The sequence below is a fragment of the Heptranchias perlo genome, chromosome 21, assembly GCF_035084215.1.
Source record: "Heptranchias perlo isolate sHepPer1 chromosome 21, sHepPer1.hap1, whole genome shotgun sequence".
NCBI classification, from domain to species: Eukaryota; Metazoa; Chordata; class Chondrichthyes; order Hexanchiformes; family Hexanchidae; genus Heptranchias; species Heptranchias perlo.
The window spans coordinates 37,067,221-37,091,849 of NC_090345.1; the positions used below are offsets into that span (position 1 = coordinate 37,067,221).

General features: G+C 41.4%; 1 protein-coding gene across 5 annotated transcripts in view; it reads right to left on the reverse strand.

Annotated features, from left to right (window-relative positions):
- pcgf5b (polycomb group ring finger 5b) overlaps window positions 1-24,629 on the reverse strand; it is a 128,549-nt gene that overhangs the window by 40,850 nt on the left and 63,070 nt on the right. For 4 of the 5 annotated variants that reach the window (XM_068002480.1, XM_068002484.1, XM_068002483.1 and 1 more), the window contains exons 3-5: window positions 23,968-24,064; window positions 4,170-4,225; window positions 1,575-1,634 (exon numbers count right to left, since the gene is read on the reverse strand). In XM_068002480.1, the coding sequence (XP_067858581.1) occupies window positions 1,575-1,634; window positions 4,170-4,225; window positions 23,968-24,064 (213 nt within the window). The remainder of the gene's footprint in view (window positions 1-1,574; window positions 1,635-4,169; window positions 4,226-23,967; window positions 24,065-24,629) is intronic. The other variant, XM_068002485.1, reaches the window with a different exon arrangement.

Below are 24,629 nucleotides of genomic sequence, written 5' to 3' on the forward strand. Positions count from 1 at the left end.
CTACGAACTTAAGCTGAGAAACCACGGTGATCGAGGTTAAATAACTGAAAGCAGCAAGATTGGAAGAAGATTGCAATAATTGCTGGATGAATTGCCTATTCCTGCTCTCTACTCTTCGGTCATTACTCTCTTAGCACTGTGAAAGTTAAAGAAAGGGCAGATTATAGTATTTCTTACTGTGTTAAGAATGTGTGTGAAATGACTCATTGCTGTCTACTGATACTCCTACACATTCAAATTTCCTGTACAATTGATCAGGGTCTCTTGATCTCTTTCAATGTTCCAACACAATCAATTATTTTGTGTAAATTTTCATCTTTGTATAGCCCTTCCCTAGCATTCTTCAAACTGAAAGCACAGGACTTTTGTTGGATGATCACATATAAAAATTATCTTTAGCAACAAAAATTAATTTGGCAATCTCACTTAATCATACCACACAGATTATGTGGGAAATAGAAACATTCACATATGGGCAGTAGGGATACTCTTTTGGGATTGGAGTTAAGGCACATTGCTGAGGTTGAATATAAGAAGCTTCACTCTGCATCTGGGCCGTACTATATTTGACCTGGCAACATTCGGTCAGGACATTGGATGGCCACAGTATAAATATCTTCCACTTCTCAATGTTGACAACCAAGCTTGATTAACACACAATTCACCCCAATAAATAAGACAATGTATATTGTTTTAAAATACTGTTCCCCCACTATCCTTTCTTCCTTCCTCTTCTTTTTAAGTCCTACCACTCCCTCCCCCTCCCCCTCCCCCCCCCCCCCCACCACTGCACCACGAGTCTACTATTCCTCAATTGAATAGACAGGTAGATAATCTGCTCCCATATCTTTTCCATTGACCACTAATAGATGCACAAAACTGAATGAAGATGATTCAACTGCAATTTTCCCTTCATGTGGCAAAAGGAATCAGGCTCTAATTAATGCTTCCCTCTAATACTACCGATAAGATCTGGCATCTCACCAGGGATTCCTGAATGTAAGCAAAGAAATTTCTATTGTTAAGCAACCTGGCTGAGTTGAAGTGTCAAAAATATTACTGAAAGAAATCTGCTGTGATCTTTGATTTTGGAATGCAGTTGGATTATTTCTAAAATAATCCTGCAGTGGTTGTACACATTCAAGACCTTGATCATTGTTCTCTTAAAGGAGGGAAGTGCTGACTGCATACAAGAGGATTCCTCACAGGGAAGAAAGGAAATTAGCGGGAGAAATCAGCCCAAGTTAACTGCTTGTGCCTCCTGGTATTCAGCAGCAGAAAGATGCTGGAGGGATTTTGCTGTCCTCAGCCAAAGAACATTGAAAGGCATGGGGGCCTAAAAAGATGAATAACTTTAAGGAAATGAAGGGTCAAGGGGGTGAGGAAACCTGCACGTTTTAAGCTTCCCAAATACACTGTAGAAATCACACCAGACTTAAGCTTTCTTCACCACCTGTACCAATGGCTTCTGACAATAATTCAAGGCAACAGAAGAGCACTTTACTCCAATACCATAAGATCTTGAGGTCAATTCCTTCAACTAAAGATGAAGCTAAGGATCTGTTTTAGTTTACCTTCTCCATTCTCTTGTGGTTTATTTTTTTTCCAGAATTCTTCTTCTTGCCGTTTTTCCACTGGCCAAAAGAACATAAGTATTCTCTAAGATTTTCAATGTACTTTTCAATTTACAAATAAAAAGGTTACAAAAGCCACTGGGTAAGATTTCATTTCACCATATACTGAGGATTTAACTCCAGATGGAAAAGTCTGATTCCACCATAATTTGTGTTTTGGCAAAAATCACTAAGTGTTCAACATTATAAAAAGAACTCAAAGGCATATTTTCTTCTTTCCACAGGCCCTTTACTTTGTGGAATAAACAACCCCAAATAAGATAGTGGGTGCATGACAGCTTGCTTCCGAAATTTCTATACAATCCAAGAAAATGAAAGAAAACCAGGCAATCAGGATCCACCTGTTATAATGCAGCTTTCCCACTTCACTTCAATTGAAATTGTTACAGAAAGGGTATGGTAGCAAATATTTTGCTCATCCAGCTTTGGAATGTGCAAAGCTTAGTTGAAATGCCCCAATAAAGATTATGCAAAGCCTTTTTTACACACCAAGACACAGAGGTCCTGTTCTATTGAGTTATCATCATGAGCTTTTTGGGCTGGGATCAGCTGAAAAATATCTACCTCTTCCTCATTAACTGGGCAGCTGCTGGCACTCCAACCTTCACTGGCAGCTCCAGCCTTAGCCAACCGGCCTCCTGTTCATTCTGAAGCATATCGAGGAAGTAATTATCTGTTTACTTCACATGTCCAGTTGGCACTTTTGTATTCTACTGCACTTGTGAGGTTGGATAATCTATGTAAATATAACTTCTAGTTTCAATTTTTGCATGTTGGCAGCACAGTTCCTAGAAAATATGCAAACCTGTTCTTTCTTCAAAACTATTGAATATTTATAGTTCAGAATGGAGCTATTTCATCTTCAGCTGCCCAGATATCAATTGTTCCTGCAAAGATTTTCATCCTTAGCATATGAATGTGAATTTGCACAATGACAATAACACACTTGTGTATAGGTACTGTATTTATTTATTTGATTCATATTTTTAAAAAGGCACTTATAACTTCATCTCCTAAACATATTCAAACTAGAAACTGTAATATTTGCAGAGACTATGCTTAGTTGTTCAACTATTTAAATGCAGTAGACACAAAAGTGGCACATTGTGTGTGTGGAGTAGACGCACCTCAAATGTAATTCAGACTCAGTGGGAGTTGTACCAGGTTGAGGCTCCCAGCAGGAGCTAGGTTAAGAAGAGAAATCCTTCTGCCCACAACCACCCCACCCCCAAAATCTGCCACCTTTGCTCTGCTGAAAATATGAAATCTTGCTCTTCCTTTCTGCACCAACTCCTAGGTGACTATGCGTAATGAATTCAAGTTTTGTATTGTATAATTGCACAATTTTCTCTTGATTGCCGTTTAGTAAGCACTTAACATTCATTAACACGCAATTTTTTTTGTCAGCTAACTTTTGGAAGCACATTTTAACATGGGAGCAAGACTCAGACTAGTAGTAAAAACGTAACAGAGGTCTGTGACTGCTTTCCACTTCTCTTGCTCACCAGTTTACTCGCATCTACTTCTTTTAAAAATTAACAAAAAGAGGAAAATATGCCCCTTAGTAACTATTGCTATTAAAATGGTCCCAAAAGCTCCCAAAATTTTTTGGCCATTTGCACCAATGATTTTCATCCACAGAAGAAATCAAGAATGTGACCTTTACTCCTATAATTTTATTTTTAAATGGATGTTGGCCTTGATTCCTGAAGTAGAAAGCAGTGTCATTATTCACAAGCCAGACTAAGCACAGCACAGTAACAAAACACAATCATGTTTCGATTCAACACAGCAAATTTTGCTTTAATATTTCAACAACAATGGATTTAAATCACAATCTTCATAGGAACTATTTATAGTGTTAATTATTATTGACAAAATGAATTGTTGGAGTGGGTGTCGTGGGTCACTGCACTGCCCACCCCAGAGGGTTATGCCACAGAGTGGTGAGGCGTGGGTTTGCACTAGCTATTCCTCAGACATTGAACTCCCAATCTCATCTGTGCCTTCAAGAGAGGACTGAGCCATCGCCTCAGAGCTTCTCTGCGGAAACATTGTAAAAGGTCAACAAAATAGAGAGAGAGAATCCCAATTCCATGCATTTCTCAGCAGTCACTGCAATACAATATTGGCAGCGGCTGACAGCAGTTTCCTGCTCAGCTGGAAGCATGAGCATGTATGTCGAGGGCAAGTGAAAGCAACAAATATACATTCATTTCTAAAAACCTTTGGAAAATACAGCTTTAACCAGCACCGATTAATGGGCTGTTCATAGAGGAACAAAAATAAAACCCAACCCTACCATTGCCTCCCCAGCGTACTTAAAATTGGCCATTGGTTGAGATTACAATTACTAATAACATGGTAAACAGACTAACAAGTGTGCAAAATGAAATTTTCAAAAGTATTTATATTTGCCAGGTTGCATAAAGTATAGAACCTTTGACTGATAAGATATTTAACAGTTTTTAATTGGGCTGAGTTTATCAAACATTAGGCTGAGCAATAAAGAATTCCATGAGTCTGTTCACTTACTTTCTTTAAGACCAGGCACCAGCTTAAATATAATTTCTTCTAACGTGTTGTCCAACCTTGAAAATACAGATTCAGAAAGGATCACAGTTGGCTCAAGAAACAGTGCTATAGCACACAACCTGTCAATCCCAAAGTTAACAGTAAATTTTTATGCACAGTAATTCAATTAAAAACAGTACACAATAGCCCTGATTTCCCTCTCCTAGGTGTGCATGTATCTGGCCAGTGCCAGGACACACAATTCTAGTTTTGCTGGACTACACTGAGCTGAGCAACAATTGCATTGCAACTTTTACTAACTTTCTGCTCCTTTCTGCATTTTTGGACAGGGCAAACTTCACCCAAGAGGCATAACAATTTTTAGGGTGGGGAGGAAAGGGGGAGGAGGCTATACCACCTATAGACTGTACTTTCCATGGCCTCAATGTGGATGAAAATCTGCTTTCTTTCATTTTCCTTTTGTACTAAATCTGTGTTCATGTGCTTCAGAGCAAAATGTAGTCCATGCCCATCCAAAAGACAATCAGTAAGTAGCTCACTTCAAATGCTGGTATATCTGGATGTTGAGCTGCATGTACTGGGCTGTATTCACAGGACTATCCATTATAAAACAAAACACATTATTTTGTCCTCGTAAAAGACCTTAGTTAGGACTCATTTAAAATTCTGTTTCCAGTTCTGGTCCTCTCGCATGGTGGGTGATCTTGAGGCTTTGGAAATGGTTCAGAGGAGGGCCACAAGAATGATTCCCTGTTTAAAAACACCATAGCTACTCAGATAGCCTTAAGGAGCTGGGTCTATATACTTTAGAGAAGCGTTGACCCAGGGGCGATTTGATTGAGGTCTATAAAATAGTGAAGAGACTCGATTGTGTGCACACCGACAAATTACTTCAATTTAATAAGTTGGCGAGGACCCGGGGTCATACATACACATTACTCAAGGGACAAAATATTAGAAGTTAGGCGGTATTTCTTTTCCCAGAGAATGGTAGATCAATGGAGCAGGTTGCTGGCTTGTGCGGTGAGTGCTGATTCACGGTACACCTTCATGAAAGAGCAGAACTGTTCCAGGCTGGGGTGGAGATTGCATCATACAAGAGATAGGTACCAATGGTCAATTTGGTCTCCTGGACTAGTTTTGATCGCCTATAGAGACCGGAGAGGAATTTTCCAGATTTTTTCCCTCCTAATTGGCTGGGTTTTTGATCTGTTTTTTAGCCACTCCCAGGAAACTACATGGTACCTGAGGGGTAGGGTGTCTTTTGACCCAATGCTTAATGGCATCATAACTGTACGGGACAGGTTAGATAGTCCAGCTGACCTTTTCCCGTCCAACATTTTTGTACGTTTGTATGTCTCTTCTGCTGTCTATCGATGGTGCCATCTTATTATTAGCGCCCACTAGCTTATTCTGTGACCCAGTAAGAGAATGCAATATCAGAAGAAAAAATAAATAAAATATCATTGCATTAGGACCATCTTATCAAACGATTATTGATTTATATTTTCCCCAAGAAGCATGAATCTCATCACATTAAATATTGTTTAGTAAAATTCTATCAAGCCTTGATGACAATCAAAGGTATTGAAGAGGAACCCTCAAATCCATTTCAGAAATGAACTTGCCACATGATTTATCAAACCATTGTCAACATTCACAGATGATTGAGGCAGAAAAAAACGAACTCAATTTTGCCAAATTGGAATGAGTTCAACCAGTCAGTTTCAGGATGACACAATCCCTCCCACACACATACTCCCCTTCCTCCCAACAGCAGAAAATGAGCTATGGACAGGTTTGTTAGTCGGTCACTGAATTATTGACAACATTCTGCTGGAAGAATAAACCAGTTTACAATTTGCAATTATTTTCTATTCTTTTTCTTTTAGTACTTGCTGAGTAAATAAATATGTTGTCTTTTTTAATGCCACAAATGGGAAGGATCATATAACTCACAAGTGATAAAACCACGAGTGAACTATGAAAGTCCCTTCCTTGTGGAATTTTCTAGTCAGACACTGAACAATCCAGGTAAATAATAAAATTAAATTGTTAGAAAAATATTTTTGATTTAGAAAAAATTCTATGTGAGGAAGATGCTTTTATACCTCACAAAAAGTTATAAGGTAACCCTCTTCAGAGGCATTTAAAGGTTACACAGCAAAACTTCTAAGGAAGAAATAAGTTAATAGATTGGGTTTAAATAAATATGCCTTTTATAGTTGAATATAGAGCTACACCTGTTAAAATGTCTAATGCATGACTTGAAGGTATTGTGACTCAAACATTGCAAAATATTATTTGAAAACAAGTTACACATTACAAAACTCAGAACTCATTTTTTCACCTTTTTTTAATAAAATTGGAAATACTGTTGAATCAGAAAGGTGAATGCTTTAAGATATGTGAAAACCTTAACTGGCTCCTTGGTCAACTATAAACATAATAAATTCAATTTTTAAACCTCATCTTATTTAGGTTATTTCCAAACAGCTGTCAGAGGGAGCCCTGAAAGATGTTTGTCAATGAGGTTATTCCAAAAGTAATTTCATATTCACTACACAGATGAAATTACAATGATCACTGGCTAAGCTGCCAGGTAGGGCTCGGCCACATTTTGCCAGCATTTTTGTCTGGCTCTTATTGCCAGTACCAGCTGGCCAAGACAATGTCTAGTGCCGTATCATGTGAAGCTTGGCATATAGTGACAGATAATAAACAAGTTTGCCATCTACTAACAAATGGCAGTAACAAACTACTAGTACAGTGGGGTAAACAGATATGGAGTATCACATGGATTTAACAGAACATTTGTATTATACAATATATATTTTACCCTACTTCCTACAATGGATTTACAGTATTTGCTTAAAATGCAAGTACTTTATTCATTAGTTTATTCTTCCCTTCTTCCTCAGCAAAGCATTTTTCTAGCTATTTACATGATTATAAAGATATGTTTCCCCCTTCCTTTACTTCCTATGGTGATTTGTAGTTCTTGCTAAAGCTGCCGCTGGCAGAGAGCTGCACTAGGGTGTCTTTTCCCACTGGTGAGTCTCCAATGAGTGATGTGAGTGATTTAGGTTTTCCCAGTATTCTACTGTATATGGTGATTGTAAACAATTTTACAACACCAAGTTATAGTCCAGCAATTTTATTTTAAATTCACAAGCTTTCGGAGATTTCCTCCTTCCTCAGGCATATGGTGAGTAAGTCCTTATTTAGGCAATCAGTATACTCCATTGTGCTTGCAGCTACAGTCAAATCAAAGTCATAGTGATTGCTATGAGGCAAAAATTACTGCAGCTTACATCACAAAGGACAAATCATATAACATTTTTGATTATATTTAGCAAGCTAAGAAACACATTTGTAATATAGGGCTGATTCTACCTTCGATGTATATAGACTCCATGTGCTCTTTAGCTGTGTTAGGAAGATAATTCTTAGAGCAATACATATGGTAATGTGAACTTTGAAGTAAACTAACAATCTGCACGGCTACAGTATACAACTTCCTGTAAAGGATTTTCTCCCCACAATATTTGTTTCCATGGGCACTCCATTTCAAATTGCAAATTTGTTACCGTAGCTATGAAGCAATATTTGGAAGGGCTTTGTTAGCATCAGAAATATTATATTGGGCCCACACCATACTTTGGGATACACTTTATATAATGGGGAACCATATATGACATGTGCAATACGTGTGTACAAGTATTATATGTAGCACACCTTTAATTTTGTCATCGGGTCAAGCTGGCTTACAAATCCCATGTGCAGGCAGGCATGAGAAGAGGACGTAAAGCCAAGAAAACCAACAGCCCTAGGGATTACATCCTGACTTTTACTGGCAAGGAAATAATTTGTGGTATACGAGGCTCTGAAATAGAGCTACCTAAAATACACAGAGATATGTTTATGTGCTATTATAGTGCCTGTCAAAAGTACATTACCTGTTCTCAACATTGAAGTGTGCACAGTCAGCACGAGTGTAGCAAAAGCATGTGATGCCAGCATGAATATGGCACCTACCATCCCATAACCCCCTTTTTTTCTTATGTTTTCTTCACAGGTGAAGAGGCACAATATCACGATGAAGCTGAGAGGGAGGAGGGTGAGTTCTCCGCATCAACACCAGTACTGAGTAAACAGCAATACCAGCAGTAGCATGAGCCCCCATGATGAAGAGGAAGAGGTCAAGGACAGCAGCACCACACATTGTGCGAGCTGGACCCAGGGCGACAACAAATGACCCTTTAACAAGAATCATCTTGTCTAGCACCAATTCTTTGAGGCCTAGGGAAGAGAACCTAGGAGTGCCAATCCATTGGAACAAAAGATGCTGGACTATATTCAAGAAGCACAAAGAGCATGAGTTACATGGAGCAAAATATGTCTGAACTCTTCAGGGATATGCAGGAGTGCCTTACTCACATCAGGTTAGCTGCACATATCAAAGGTTCAGTCATATAGATTTTTGTCACTCAGCAACCACCAGCGCATGTGGCTGCAGCTGCAGCTTTCAGAATGTCTAGAGTGTTTAGCTGCAATATGTGCTAGGTAAACATTTGCTCTCACAGATGCTTTGGATACAGTGGGACACAGAATGCAAGAAGCCATCTTGAATAGCTTAAACTCTATGAACAAAAGAGTGGCAAGAACCCTGACGGAGGGATGCAGGCGTTTGTTCAGGTGCATATATCTCAGTAGATGCACACTACAGCACTTCCCGAACAAGTAGCCTCACATATAGATGGCAGTGCCAGTGCAGTTAGTTCTGATTGGTATTTCTGTCAGCTGAACTCCTGTGTTCTGACCAAGTGCAGCTGCAGTGTAAGAATTACAATCCTTTGTTACCATTGAAGGCAAGTCAAGCACAACGCAGACAAGCACTTCAGCTCCTGCGAGTCCTTCAGTTTTGAGGCATATGGAAGTGTCATGACATCTCCATCCTTCAGTCTTCAGGTGGAACAAGAGCGGCTGCTTCCCCAAATCCTTGGGCCAGGGAACGTGGAGAGGTAGGCAGAGAGGCATCACAATGAGAAGGAGTACATAGCTCTTAGGAGGGAAAAGAATCACCTGGTAACATCACGCAACAGTGCCGAGCTGATTAGCTCTTGGCTTTACCCCTTAACGCTCATGGGCACATGCAATTCCTTTTCAAGCACTACATATTCTATCATGCTGTGTTCCTGAGATACATACTTAGTGCCACGTGTGCCTATAAAAGAAGAAGGGTATTGGTGAGAGGAACATATCCTAAAATGACCATTGTGCCATCATCAAATTAGTGATGTTGGGAAGAACCAACCAACCATCTACTACAGCTCACCAACTGGCACATCTCACCAACTGGCATGAGAAAGTCTACACCTTACACATAAGCTTCAGGATAGATTAAATACTGTGGAGTACAAGGATGGCCATCATCACTCACAGTACGTTGCAATTACCCCTTTGTTTCAGTTTGACTTTTTTTTTATATTCGTTCATGGGATGTGGGCTTCGCTGGCGATGCCAGCATTTATTGCCCATCCCTAATTGCCCTTGAGAAGGTGGTGGTGAGCCACCTTCTTGAACCGCTGCAGTCTGTGTGGTGAAGGTTCTCCCACAGAGCTGTTAGGAAGGGAGTTCCAGGATTTTGACCCAGCGACGATGAAGAAACTGCAATATATTTCCAAGTCGGGATGGTGTGTGACTTGGAGAGGAACGTGCAGGTGGTGTTGTTCCCATGTACCTGCTGCTCTTGTCCTTCTAGGTGGTAGAGGTCGCAGGTTTGGGAGGTGCTGTCGAAGAAGCCTTGGCGAGTTGCTGCAGTGCACCCTGTGGATGGTATACACTGCAGCCACTGTGCGCCGGTGGTGATGGGAGTGAATGATAAGGGTGGTGGATAGGGTGCCAATCAAGCTGGCTGCTTTGTCCTGGATGGTGTCGAGCTTCTTAAGTGTTGTTGGAGCTGCACTCATCCAAGCAAGTGGAGAGTATTCCATCACATTCCTGACTTGTGCCTTGTAGATGGCGGAAAGGCTTTGGGGAGTCAGGAGGTGAGTCACTCGCCGCAGAATACCCAGCCTCTGACCTGCTCTTGTAGCCACAGTATTTATATGGCTGGTCCAGTTCAGTTTCTGGTCAATGGTGACCCCCAGGATGTTGATGGTGTGGGATTCGGTGATGGTAATGCCGTTGAACATCAAGGGGAGCTGGTTAGACTCTCTCTTGATGGAGATGGTCATTGCCTGGCACTTATCTGGTGCGAATGTTACTTGCCACTTATGAGCCCAAGCCTGGATGTTGTCCAGGTCTTGCTGCATGCGGGCTCGGACTGCTTCATTATTTGAAGAATGCATCAGTTGACTGCTGCCCCTGTTGCTTTCCTGGAATCAGCTCCACAGCCTCAGGGATTGCATCTCTTTCTGCGCCCTTGTCCTGCTCATCTTCCAATCATTAGAGCTCATCAGTAGCTGCATGCTGATGCCTCTACTGATGGCTATCTCATGAAGCATGCAGCACATTACCTTGGACACCTTTTCCAGGGCATGCTAAAGGTGCCTGAGGGTCAAGGCATTGGAACTGTTGTTTGATGACACAAATGCCTGATCAATAAGCACCCTAGCCCTTGGGTGGCGATCACGGTGACACTACTATGTCCTTGTATGTGGACTACCAATGGATCATCAGTCATGATTGCTGTGCACTGCCAGAATCATGCAGTATCCATCCATCCAGCTTTCTGTCCCCATGAAAGGTTATGTGACATTGGACTGTCCCGGATGCAAGCATCATAGCTGCTGCTGAGAAACCGGACACTGACGTGAAAAAAGATAAGGGGAAATTTTCCGCTTCAGTGCTTCTAATGAATGGGGGGGGGGGGGGGGGGAGGAGGGGGGGAGTGCATATTGGGAAACTACACAAGCCTGACTCCTTGGCTCAGTGGTAGCAGACTCGCCTCTGAGTCCTAGTTACTAATGCTAAACTTATACATTATAGCATATATTTTCCAGCCAGAGATCAGTCCCACTATCGCAGAGCATTCAAAGGGGGGCTGGGAATTTGTGGGGAATCCCTGTTGTTGGATCCCCATTCAATTAGCACAGCACACAGTTTTCTTGATGGCATTTTATGCCTGTCTAAAGTGCTCTCACCCAAAATGTGCAAAAGGTTAATTTAAAAATGAAACTCTATGACAACAAGTACTAGCATAGATTCCCTGATTTATTCATGGAAATGGGGGATGAAGGGCTCGCACATTGTAGCCTTTCAGCAAGTGATTTCTTAAAGGGTGTGGCATATCCTTGAGATAGCAGCCTCATTCATGCCTGCTTCAGCCATACCCCAGCATGCAAAGTGATCTGTGAGAGAGCAGACCTCTGGTTAACAATGAGGGCAGTGAATCCCCACGGAACGACTCTCTACATCCAAGTCCCACCATGTTGAAGCTAGAGAAGGGACTGGAGCCCAAGACCTCCAGGCCAGCAGTGTAAGGATCCACAAAAGATATCCCTGGTATGTAAAGAACCTGTCCTTGAGGCTCTGCTGCAGATGGTCCTGGGGTTTCCACATGCTCCTGGTGGACTTCAATTCAATTAAACATTCACACCCAACTGCTCATCTGGAAGTTATGGAATCCTCCCACCTTGCAGAGTGTTTGGCCCATTAGAGTACATAAAACATTGGTGCTTAGATAGCAGTCTTCTTTCAAGAACAGGGACTGTCAATCTGAATCCCAGGCCTTATAGCTAAGGAAGACTGCAAGCTGGTCTTCCGGCCAGGACATTCTTGCTCCTCCACTGCAACCACCAGATGCTCTTGCTCATTTGTGTTCTGTGTATTACCCAGAATGTTAACTTCAAACTGATTATCTAAATCCCACAGGGTTAATGAACCTGTGCTAGTTTTTGCAATGGATATGAACAACATAGAATGCTGTGAAGTGCTAATCTATTTCATTTGTGTGGTAGTTTTGGCTGGCTCTTGGGAGTCACCTACAGAAACAGAAGAGAGCAATATATTAGAATGCTAGCTGCAAACAGTGCATTCTAGGTGATATACTGTGTGGCATGCTTGTGTGCTGCAGAATGAGTGAGCGAATGAGTGAGTGAAGAAAGAATAACAGCTCTTGGCCTGGGGAAGGCCTTTGGCTTCACTATTCCCCACTGCCTTTTATGTTCTCTAACACCAGGATTGGAAAGTGGCCTCTTCAAAGGGGATTAAGGGCTTAAAGTAAGACCCCTCTTCCCATGCAGGTTTAGTCCCACCTGTTATGTGTTGGCTTGTCCTGCAAGCAGTGAAGTACTATTAAGAAGTTGGAAGTTTAAGAACACAGGGGCACCCAAATGCCAATCCTGCATCCCAACTTCGGGGATTCCCTGTCTGTGAGTAACTGAACACATCATGCAGCTAGATTCTTTTGGACGCTTGCTTTGTGGACTCACCTTTACAGATGCTAATGTGACAATAGTTTCAGTTTTAATTTGCCGTTAGAAAGTGTGTCCTACTGCAGTATGGACACGCACGTGAAGCTAAGGAAGAGCTGTAAGACTGTTTGAATGTTTTGCACAAAACCCCAGACATGGTGTAAGAGGTTGAGTGGAAACTGGCACGTATGCTTTTTCCAAGTACTTTGCATAGCAAACTACTGGGTACCGTATATAAGCAGATTTTCTTTTGTTGCCCAACTTCTTCCTCATCTTCTCTCAGGTCCTCTGACTGTTGAATATCACATATTCAACATATGTCATAGCTCATATTTTTTTTATTCGTTCATAGGATGTGGGCGTCGCTGGCGAGCCGGCATTTATTGCCCATCCCTAATTGCCCTTGAGAAGGTGGTGGTGAGCCACCTTCTTGAACCGCTGCAGTCTGTGTAGTGAAGGTTCTCCCACAGAGCTGTTAGGAAGGGAGTTCCAGGATTTTGTCCCAGCGACGATGAAGGAACTGCGATATATTTCCAAGTCAGGATGGTGTGTGACTTGGAGGGGAACATGCAGGTGGTGTTGTTCCCATGTACCTGCTGCTCTTGTCCTTCTAGGTGGTAGAGGCCGCGGGTTTGGGAGGGCTGTCGAAGAAGCCTTGGCGAGTTGCTGCAGTGCATCCTGTGGATGGTACACACTGCAGCCACTGTGCGCCGGTGGTGAAGGGAGTAAATGTTTAGGGTGCATGGGGTGCCAATCAAGCAGGCTGCTTTGTCCTGGATGGTGTCGAGCTTCTTGAGTGTTGTTGGAGCTGCACTCATCCAAGCAGGTGGAGAGTATTCCATCACACTCCTGACTTGTGCCTTGTAGATGGTGGAAAGGCTTTGGGGAGTCAGGAGGTGAGTCACTCGTCGCAGAATACCCAGCCTCTGACCTGCTCTTATAGCCACAGTATTTATATGGCTGGTCCAGTTAAGTTTCTGGTCAATGGTGACCTCCAGGATGTTGATGGTGGGGGATTCGGCGATGGTAATTCCGTTGAATGTCAAGGGGAGGTGGTTAGACTCTCTCTTGTTGGAGATGGTCATTGCCTGGCACTTGTCTGGCGCGAATGTTACTTGCCACTTATGAGCCCAAGCCTGGATGTTGTCCAGGTCTTGCTGCGTGCGGGCTCGGACTGCTTCATTATTTGAGGGGTTGCGAATGGAACTGAACACTGTGCAATCATCGGCGAACATCCCCATTTCTGACCTTATGATGGAGGGAAGGTCATTGACGAAGCAGCTGAAGATGGTTGGGCCAAGGACAATGCCCTGAGGAACTCCTGCAGCAATGCCCTGGGGCTGAGATGATTGGCCTCCAACAACCACTACCATCTTCCTGTGTGCTAGGTATGACTCCAGCCACTGGAGAGTTTTCCCCCTGATTCCCATTGACTTCAATTTTACCAGGGCTCCTTGGTGCCACACTCGGTCAAATGCTGCCTTGATGTCAAGGGCAGTCACTCTCACATATCCCACCAGCATCCACATTCAACTTATCATCCTTCGCCATTTCTGCCACCTCCAGCGCGATCCCACTACCAAACACATCTACCCCTCCCCTCCCCTTTCAGCACTCCGAAGGGACCGCTCCCTCCGCAACACCCTGGTCCACTCTTTCATCACCTCTAACACCCACTCTCCTCCCCATGAGACCTTCCCATGCGAGCACAGGAGATCCAACACCTGCCCCTTCACCTCCTCCCTTCCCACCGTCCAGGGCCCCAAACATTCCTTCCAGGTGAAACAGCAGTTTATTTGTACTTCTTTCAATTTAGTATACTGTATCCGCTGCACACAATGCAGTCTCCTCTACAGTGGGGAGACCAAATGCAGACTGGATGATTGCTTTGCTGAACACCTCCGTTCCGTCAACAATTGTGACCCTGAACTGCCGGTCACTTGCCATTTTAATTCCCTGTCCCACTCCCACTCTGACCTCTCTGTCCCCGGCCTCTTAAACTGTTCCAATGAAACTCAATGAAAGCTCGAGGAACAGCACCTCATCTTTCATTTAGGCACTTTACAATCCTCCAGACTCAACAGCAGAATTGTATTCCAGCACAATCTGTAACATCATGGCCCGGCATATTCCTCACTCTACCATTACCAACAAGCCAGGGGATCAACCCTGGTTCAATGAGGAGTGTAGTAGAGCATGGATGATTGGCCTCGCCAGCGACGCCCACATCCCATGAACAAATAAAAAAAAACACTTATTTCAATAACTTCAGACCATAACCACTGCTCCCTTTTTTCGGACAGCAAGTGCTGGTAATGGTTCTGCTGTTGCCATTTACAGCTATTCCAGATCTTTTGTCTCTTAGCCTATCCCATTATCTGGAGATGCCGGTGATGGACTGGGGTTAACAATTGTAAACAATTTTACAACACCAAGTTATAGTCCAACGATTTTATTTTTAATCCCACAAGCTTTCGGGGGCTTTCCCCTTCCTCAGGCGGTGTGGAACCGCCTGAGGAAGGGGAAAGCCCCCGAAAGCTTGTGGGATTAAAAATAAAATCGTTGGACTATAACTTGGTGTTGTAAAATTGTTTACAATTGTTATCCCATTATCAGCCTCCTTGCCTTGCACCATCATCCCTTTTGTCTTTTAATCACTCTTGTCCTCTGCCCTATCACAGACCTTCCCTTTTGTTCTTTCCTCCTCTCCCCTCCCTCCCCCCCCTTTCCCTGGCTCTGTACTTGCTTAAAAACTTTAACTCTTTAACATCTTCCAGTTCTGACGACAGATCTTCGACCTGAAACGTTAACTGTTTCTTTGCTGCCGCACTTGCTGAGCTTTTCCAGCATTTTCTGTTTTTATATCACACTGACTCTGTGGGTAATTTTCTAAGTACTCACTGGTGGTGGTGAACCTCACCTACTAGCTGCGCATATTGGAAAATCGCAGGCCCACAATTTCACGACATATACTGTAGGTGAACATTGTTCCCCACAACCAATGCATAGTTGATAAATTACCACGTCTAGTCCAGACAGTTCTCCTGGGTCTCTTCTGTGCCAAAAAGGGCATCCCTCCTTTCGCCTACTTTGTGTAGCAGCAGCTTCACAGCTGCATTGAGAAATGGAGGGTTCTTTGGGTAAATTAAGCCATTTTGGAACAAATATAAATTCTTTTTCATGTTGTACTGCAATGTTCAGATGCAGCCCTTTAAGACCTGCATCTATCTACACAGTATTTCCTGCCACGTGCAGACAATTAGCTCCTAGCTACTGGTCCAATTCCATCCAGAGGCTTTCTGCGAGTACATAATGAGGCCAACCCAAGAAGATCCAGCAAGTTTTGCCATTTGTAATTTTCGCAGTGTAATTCTATTGTCCCACCAGCTCAGCCCTTACAAGCCCTCAATGTGATGATGATGTTGATTGAACAAGTAAATTACTGGGACACTAGCTTTAAAAGCATGCAGTACATGCATGAAAGGTACACACGCTGCAAAGTAGGTGGACTCTGAAATCAATTAATTAAATCTTTTTAAACTAAACCTACCAATCCTACAGATTTGAAAAACATTTGCATCTGTCAACTCTTACAAAACACATTTAGCAGTACCCAAATTTAATTAATTTTTTTTAAAAATCAAGCATTCACCTCAGGTAAACCACCCAGAAGGTATGAATTATAAGTGACATTTTAAAATGATTAAATGTAAAATTCTCACCTTGGCTGTAACAATAAAACTGCAAATCCCAAGTAAAGACTCCTGCAGTTTATAGTACTCCATATAACTTTAAATTCTTGGCAATGCCCCTTGCATAATGAGTGGCGGAACAGCTAAGATGTATAATAGGTTCATACCAGTTAGGTTTCAAAATCAATAGATGAACAGAAAACAAATGGGTGCATTTTAATCTATCCATTTATCTATACAAAAGTCTTGCATCTAGCACACAGCATGTCACACTTCAGAGTATACTACATGCAAAGTTTGCCTCACACTTGCACATGATCAACTCAAACTCATATTCATAAAACAATAAATCACAACTGAACAATCTTAAAAAGAGAGAAAGAAAGCTAGTCACATCTTGATGGTTTCTTCAGACATGTATAATCTGGCCTCTACCCAAGAGGATGACCTGCAGCTGCCAATCTGGAGACATTTTCCTCAGCAACAGCAATTAGCCTGTAATAACTTCAGGTTCATTTTACCTGGCTTTAAAAGAATAGGCCAGGTCAAACATAGCTCAACCTTAGCAGCTAACCATCACAACTGCCCTCCAGAGTCCAGATTACCCATGAACAGCTACTATAATAATAAAAAACTACACAGGCAATGGATGAGCCTATTGCAGCCATCTCCTATGATGCTTAAATAGCTTCTTGCAGATGGAGAAGGTATATTTAAGGTGTGCTATTGTATGGTTTGGTTTCAGCATTGCATTGTGTAGAATGCACCTATAGTATCAACCCTAACTAACTGGTTTTTGTTAGTTCAGGTTAATCTCAACCCCAGCAATGACACCCACCCACGGTTATTTGTCATACCACAACATCCCGAATCATATGAGGTGGCTATGAAAGGTGTAGAAATACAATAGGTTTGTGAGACTATTGGAAATAAGCACAAATCTCCTGTGTTAGACCAATGAAAGGAAATAGGACGATGGATAATGGTCCATATTCATTTCTGTCAACCGTTGTGCAGTAACATCAGCGTGCTCCCGCCTTTCTGAGGTGTTACCGGTGCGTCAGCAATCTGCTTTTTTAAAATCTCCCCAGCAACACTTTGGGCCCAGTCGAGCCAGAATGCCCCGAGTACCATTCGGACAAAGCGACAGGAAGATGGTGGGTAGCGGCTTGGAGATCGCTGTTACGTACAGTCCAATTCTCAGCCTGAAGTGCCTTGAGCCCGCTGTTTGCGGTCAGCGATTCGCTAACAAAACATCGGCGCGGGATTTAAACTTCCCGCCAAAGTGGCCCCATGATGCACCTCGCAAAGTCCCTCGGGCCGCGCGTGGCCACGCTGGGGATTCACGCGCCTTTCATTCTGGCCAGCAGCTGGTTTAAGGCAGGAGCAGTAAAGAGTTGGATACTATTACAGCAGAAATCATGGTATTGCCCCCCTTTAGTAATTTTATTGTGCTTAACACTGGGTAATGTTTTTAAACAGTAACAGATAAATATTCTGGCTGTTCGACAATAGCTGCAAGCTGAACATTACAGAGTGAAGGGCCATCAACAAATTGCAAAATGAGTTTCCTGATTTTGTGTGGAGTCTGTTGGCTACTCTGATGGGGATCAGGACATTGGGATGTGACTGGTATAGGGTAGGGGGCATCTGGGTGGGACTGGTACAGTGTGTAAGTGAGGCATCTGAGTGAAACGAACATTGTAAGAGTGGACGTGTTTGGATGGGACTGGTACAGTGTGTAAGCGAGGCATCTGTGGGGCTGGCACAGTGTAGAAGTGGAGGCATTTGGGTGCAGCTGACACAGTGTAAGGGTTGAGGTGGGACTGACAGGACTGACAAAGTGGAGGCATCTGGGCAGGAATGAGAGTGAAGACAGGAGCAACAAGATGCAGCAGACACAGTGTAGTGGTGAAAGAACCTGGTTGCGCTGTAATCGTAAAGATAAGAAAAATATATTAAGTAATTAGATATGGCACTCATTGTATGTTTTTTGAGTTATCAGTTTTTTTGGAGCTGTCAGCATTTCAGAATTTTGTAGGTCGGCATGTATGTATATTAGATATTAAGTCATTAACATTTCTGTTCTTTTTCTAGTCTGGGAAAAAAGGTGAATCAAGCCTCCACACAAGCTACCTTCTTCTTCAGTTCAATTCACCTACCACTAACATTGAGAGGGGTGGACCTGGTAAATTGGATGGAATAAGTAACTGCACTTAAAAACAGACCTACCAAGAAGAATCCTCTTTAGCTGACAGATGAAAACAGTGGGGCGCAATAAAGATGTTAGAATTGCTCCATGTGGAGCTTTACAGAGATTCTGCAGACTAGTTATCTGGAGATTAGCCCAAGATATGGCCTTGCACTGTGTGTTGAGATCCTCAAGACTTCCTGATGGCTTCCTCCCTGCCATTTGGGCGGGTCTCATTTTGGAAGTTGAATTCTAAGTCAGTGTGCTCTGTGGAATACAAACAACTGAATTCTCTGAATTGAATTGAATGTTATATTCCAGTGATATCACAATCCAATGTACAATCCATTTCTAAAGTATGAAAAGACATACAGAAAAAGGAGTACTGATTTCTGATTACTAATATATCAAAGGATTGCCATCTTAAAATATAAATCTGCAACTCACAAAGAATAATTTCCTGTAGATTCTGAAATATTACACTGTACAGCTGCCTTTTAAGCTGATGTGAAGCTGTAAGTGAAGCAGCATAACAGTGAAAGCACTCTGCAAGTCAAATAGCAATAAATAATACTTTCCAACTTGCACTCACTGGGCCACCCTGGCAGACACTCCATTTGATTTTGAAGCTCACAAAGCCACTACACATGCAGGAACCACAGTGGACAGTGTGCTGGCTCATGGCACCCAACTGCACACTCACTTAACCTTAAGCCTGTTATGTGTGTATTCTGAGGAGGGTGGGGGGAAATCAGATTGACATCAATTACCACGTTGAATACAGATTAGTCATGCTATGATAATTCCAACCATTGTCTACTCCTTTTAATTCAAAGTTGCTTCATGCAAATTATCTATTAATTTGAATTGATAATGTACAAAAGATGCATTCTGTGATGCTTTACTTAAAATGCTTAATTTGATCTACTGGATAATTACTTTTTTTTTCAAGGGAAAAACTATTTTGAATTAAGTGGAGTAAACTGTATTAAAGTAGAACTGACTCTCAATGTAAATGAGCAGTCAGATTCTTGTTTTTTTTCCAGGGTCTGACAAAAAGTGAAACAGGAGCACCAATTGTAGTGAAAACTGTATGCCTATGCCCCAGAAACGAGTGCAAATCTAATGCCAAATTGGTAGTTTAAAACAGCATAAGAGACCCAACATGGAGATAATAAAAAGTTCCTTTTTAAATAAAAATTGAAAATGTGACTATTATATCATCATTCAAATTTTTAAGACCATTTATTACGGTCTAAACTGAAAAATCAACATATTCTAATTAATTCTAAAGCAGCTACTACACTAATATGGCATTTATTCCATTACCACCTTAATCACCCAGTAATGAATTAATACTGTAGACCTTCCTTCAGCTCCAATCTTAACTCTTCCACAGTATCTGTCTCCTACTACTGGGCTCTAAAGTTCATTAAATTATGGATTAAAAATCGTGTGGACCGTGAATCAGGCAGACCTCCACATTTGAATTCCCAAAAGTTCTGTGCCAGAAGTATTAAATTGTAAAATGTTCCCCGTAAGTCAGCCAACTGGAATGGTTCCTCAAGAATTCTTTGTTGTCTTTCCCTGGTCCAACTACTGATTTCACCCTTCTGACTCTCCATCTGTGCCAGTTAAATAACTGACACTATTCTAACTGGCATGGAAGATTTCATACCTCATTCCCCACCCCCCACTACCTCCGTCAGATCTGGTACTACATTTGATTCAATGACACCAAATCTCTGCTATCTCTCATAAAATTTTGTCTATCACAACTGGCATCTTGATCAGTTTGAAGCATCCAAACCAATTCTATCGCTATTTGCAATTTTGTAAATCCATTATTGGAGCTCCTAAACACAATAGAAAAAGAGTATCATCTGCTGTTTCACTTCCCTCCAACTGTTCCTTCTGGTCCCTTAACAAAGCCGTCTCCCGTAACTTTGTTTACACTCCTCTTCCAACCTGATGGTACAGCTGCTAGCTCTCCTAAAGAGAAAGCTGATCTTTTTTGGTCATTTCCTTCTCTAATCTCAGTGATCTTGGTAAAGAGCGTTGCACCATAGTTTCATTCTGTTTGACCATTATGACTCATGTAGTTTTATCCCTATGAAGTCTGTCACATTCTCCAGACTCTGAACTCCAATAAGATCTCTGGTTCTGGTGGCATTCCTCCCATATTCTCAAAGTGCATTCATCCAAACTTACCACATATCCTATGTTATCTCTTCAATCTCTCTTACCCTCACAGTCCTTTTCCTGTTCACTCTAAGAAAGGTAGTTCTTCATACTCTTCTAATTACAGCCCTATCGCTCTTGCATTGGAATTTCTAAGTCTATAGAAGCTGGCATTAACTGTCAAATTATTACCTTGAAAGTTCTGGCCTAACCCATAAATGGTTCACAACACAGCCATTCCACTGATGCTCTTCTTTCTATGTAACACACTCTGGATTTCTTCTCTTAAACACTTCAGTGGATCATCTGCCATTGCCTGGACAGCTCCAAAGCCTCTGAAGGTCTGGCACCTTACACTTCTGAACAAGTTACTGTCATTTGGTGTCCCGCCAAAGTTACATTCATGGCTATCTAGATTCCTCTCAAATTACAGTACTTATGCTTCCATTGATGGCTCGTCATCTGACTTTTTCCATTAACTCGGGGGTTTCCAGGGCTTATCAGTGAGATAAGAAGGGATCTGGCTCAAATTAACTCGTCAGAAAAGTTAGCAAATAGGATGATGATCAGCAGTGGGGATTCTTCAGATATGAGATGGATAAAGTACAAAATAGATATATTTGTATAAGACCAAAGGGATGTATCAAACGATAGAGTTTCGTGAACAAATAGTCTAGAACAAACTGAAACTTAAAAGGGAGACATACTAACAGAACTAAAAAAAATCATGAATATAGAAAGTATAGTGGAAGGTGAAAAAAAATTAGGACTAAAAGAAATATGCAAAAAAGGCTAGCAGATAATATAAATAGAAATAGTAAGGGCTTTCATCAGCATATTAAAAGTAAAATAATATTGAAAGAGAGGGTAGGAGCTGAAGGCATGCACCCTAGGCTGCTGAAAGAAATCAGAGCAGATAGCAGAGGCTCTACTGCAATTTTCCAATTCTCCTTTGATATGAAATTGTGCTGGAGAGTAACCAACATAAACCTCTGTTTAAAAAGGGCAAGAGGGATAAACCAGGATAAACAGAGCAGTTAGTCTAATGTCAGATGCAGGCAAATTCTTAGAATCCATATAATTCACGATCAAATTAGTGAGCATTTAGATATAAATGGGATAATCAAGGAAAGCCAACATGGATCTGTTAAAAGCAAGTCTACAAAATAGATATATTTGTCTAAGTCCAAAGGGATGCATCAAAGGATAGAGTTTCATGAATAAATAGAGTCTAAAATAAACTGAAACTTAAAAGGGAGACATATGATAAAATGAGGGCTAACGGAAGTAAAGGTTTTTGAAGAAGTCCTGATTGGATAGGTAAAGGGAATGCAGTAGATGGATTTCAGAGACTTGTTACAAAAATCAGTCAAATGGTACAAGAGGAAATGTAGCAGCATGGATAGAAAATTTGTTGATTGACAGGAAACAGAGGGTTAACGTTAATTGGCATTGGTTTGAGAAAGGTTGGAAGTAGTATACCCCAGGGATCAGTGCTGGATCTACTTTTGTTTTCAAATATGTAAGTTATTTGGACATGGGTATAGGGAGCACAATATCAAAATTTGGTGATGACACATAAATTGGGAGTTTGGGAAGAGAACCGTAAAACATTTCAGGAGGATATAGAATGGACAGATGTAATTTAATGTGGAGAGAAGTGTAAGGTAATGCATTTTGGGACAAAAAACAAGGAATGGGAGAATACATTCAATAGAAAGATGCTGAAGGATATTGCAGAACAGAGAAAATTAGGGGTCACATACATATTCCTTAAAAGAGGGACTGCAGGTTCATTATGCGATTTTTAAAAATGCTAATTGCATTTTATAAATAGGGACGTGGAGTACAGGAGAAAAGAGAATATGATGCATTTGTACAGCCAGTGCTAAGTTGACAGTTAGTGCAGTTTGGGTACCCTATTACAGAAAAGACGTTACAGCTATACAAGTGTACAGTGCAGATTATGTAGGTTAATACCAAGTATGAAAAACTAGAGTTATGAGTAGAGACTTGAGCTACCAGGACTATTTCCATTGGAGCCGAGAGGCTGAGAGGAGATTTAATAGAGGTTTTTAAAATTATGAGAGTTTTTGATAGGGTAATCAGGGTAAGACTATTTGTTATGGTTGGGGAGTTATAATTATCATTAATGGAGTGAGGAGAAGTTTGATTATACAGTTGCTGGAGCATGACATGCTTTGCCACAGGGAACAACTGAGATAGAGACCACTGCATCATTTAAAGGAACAGAAGATAAACATTTGAAGCAGAGGTAGATACAAGGCCATGGGGAAAGATTGGAGCAGTGGGATTAGTTTTGGATTATTCTAGCAAAGAGCCGGCACAGATACGATGGGCCTAAGTGGCTTATCTCTGTGTTATAAATTTCAGTGCCTCTGTTCCTTCTCTGCTTCTTCATATCAATAACCTTTTTCTCTCATCATACAACCTTATCTACTCTTCTGCTGATGATTACACTATAACTACCTTCAGACTTCCTGACCTCAGTGCACACAACGTCCAATTTTCTCACCAGTCACTACATCTTCATTTCTTCCATGTTCTTTAATGGAGCAATGAAAATCTTATTTCTTTCAATTCTGCAAAGACACAGTTTCTTTGTGTCTTTCACAAGCTTGACCAACAGCGACCAGCACTTGACGATCGATGTTCCACCCTCAATCCTTCTACACCATCAAATCTTAGACCTCAAATGGAACTCCAACATCTCCTTCATTACTAAAGCTGCCTCTAAGAAATTTGGCTTCCTCTTTCACATTACACTTCTTTTTCCCTTAATAACTCAACTCATAACACTTGAATACTGCCCCCATACTTGGGGAAGCTCTTCTAGCACCTCACACACTCCTGAACAGGACACAAGAGAAAGCTTGTGACTGATCCCTCTGACCTTTGGCCTCGAACCTCTCTCTTTAGAAACTTTATTTATGTCTCTCTGTTTTATCAATAATACTAAGGGCAGTGCACCTCTGAACTTTCATGTTCCTTCTAATCTCCAAATATACTGCCCTACAATCTCGTCTTCGTCTCTACATGCTCACTGTGTTGAAACTAAGCCTCATGTCACAATCTTCTGCTATACCGCATTCTTTCCCAGGACTTGAAAACTGTGGAACTCCTTACATCCCTCAGCCTTTTCTTCCTCATATAGTCTTCAAGCTATGTATCAAGTAATCTCTATTTGACCTTGCCTTCTCTTTTATATGTTTTTCAACCTTGGTGAGGTTCTTGATTTCTCTATTTTTAAAAAACTTCTTAGAATCACAATATATTTTATAACTGAAACGTACCTTAGCATTTCCAATGGGTTAGTTTCATGAACTTGAATTCCACATTTTGGACAGTCGTTTGTGTCTTCAAAATGTTGAACAATACAACTTTTGCAAACTGAAAAAAAAATAAAAGGTATTTGAACCTACCGTTTATTGCAATAACAGTTAAAACCATCTTTCAGTTGAAATATTTTATTTTAGACTGATAATTTCAACAAACAATTTTTGCATTTGTGTTATAACTTATAACAGACAATGGGCAAAATGTATTTGGTTTGATCCAGTACATTTAAAGTTAAAGGGACGGTGCAAGGCTTCCATTTGCCACTCAATCCTAAGTGTTAGAACGGGACATATCTTTAAGCTAGGAACTACCCTGTGTGGTATTATCATATGAGCACTTCCCTCATTTGTGTAAAATTGCTTTGTTCACTGTTTTAAAGGGGATGTAACACCTCTGCTAAAACAGCCCGCAAACCTATTTTTTATTAACACATTAAGCATGATAATATTATGGTGTAATTTCTGGTCATATTCCTATCAATGTTTCTCAACCACCCTTGTTGCCGGGTTTTTTTAAACCTTAAAACTGTTAATCAGTGGCATCCTGGGGACAGACGTTGTGTAGAACTCCCCGTAGCCTGCATACAGCTGTTGAGAAATTCCAGTCTCCCTGGGTT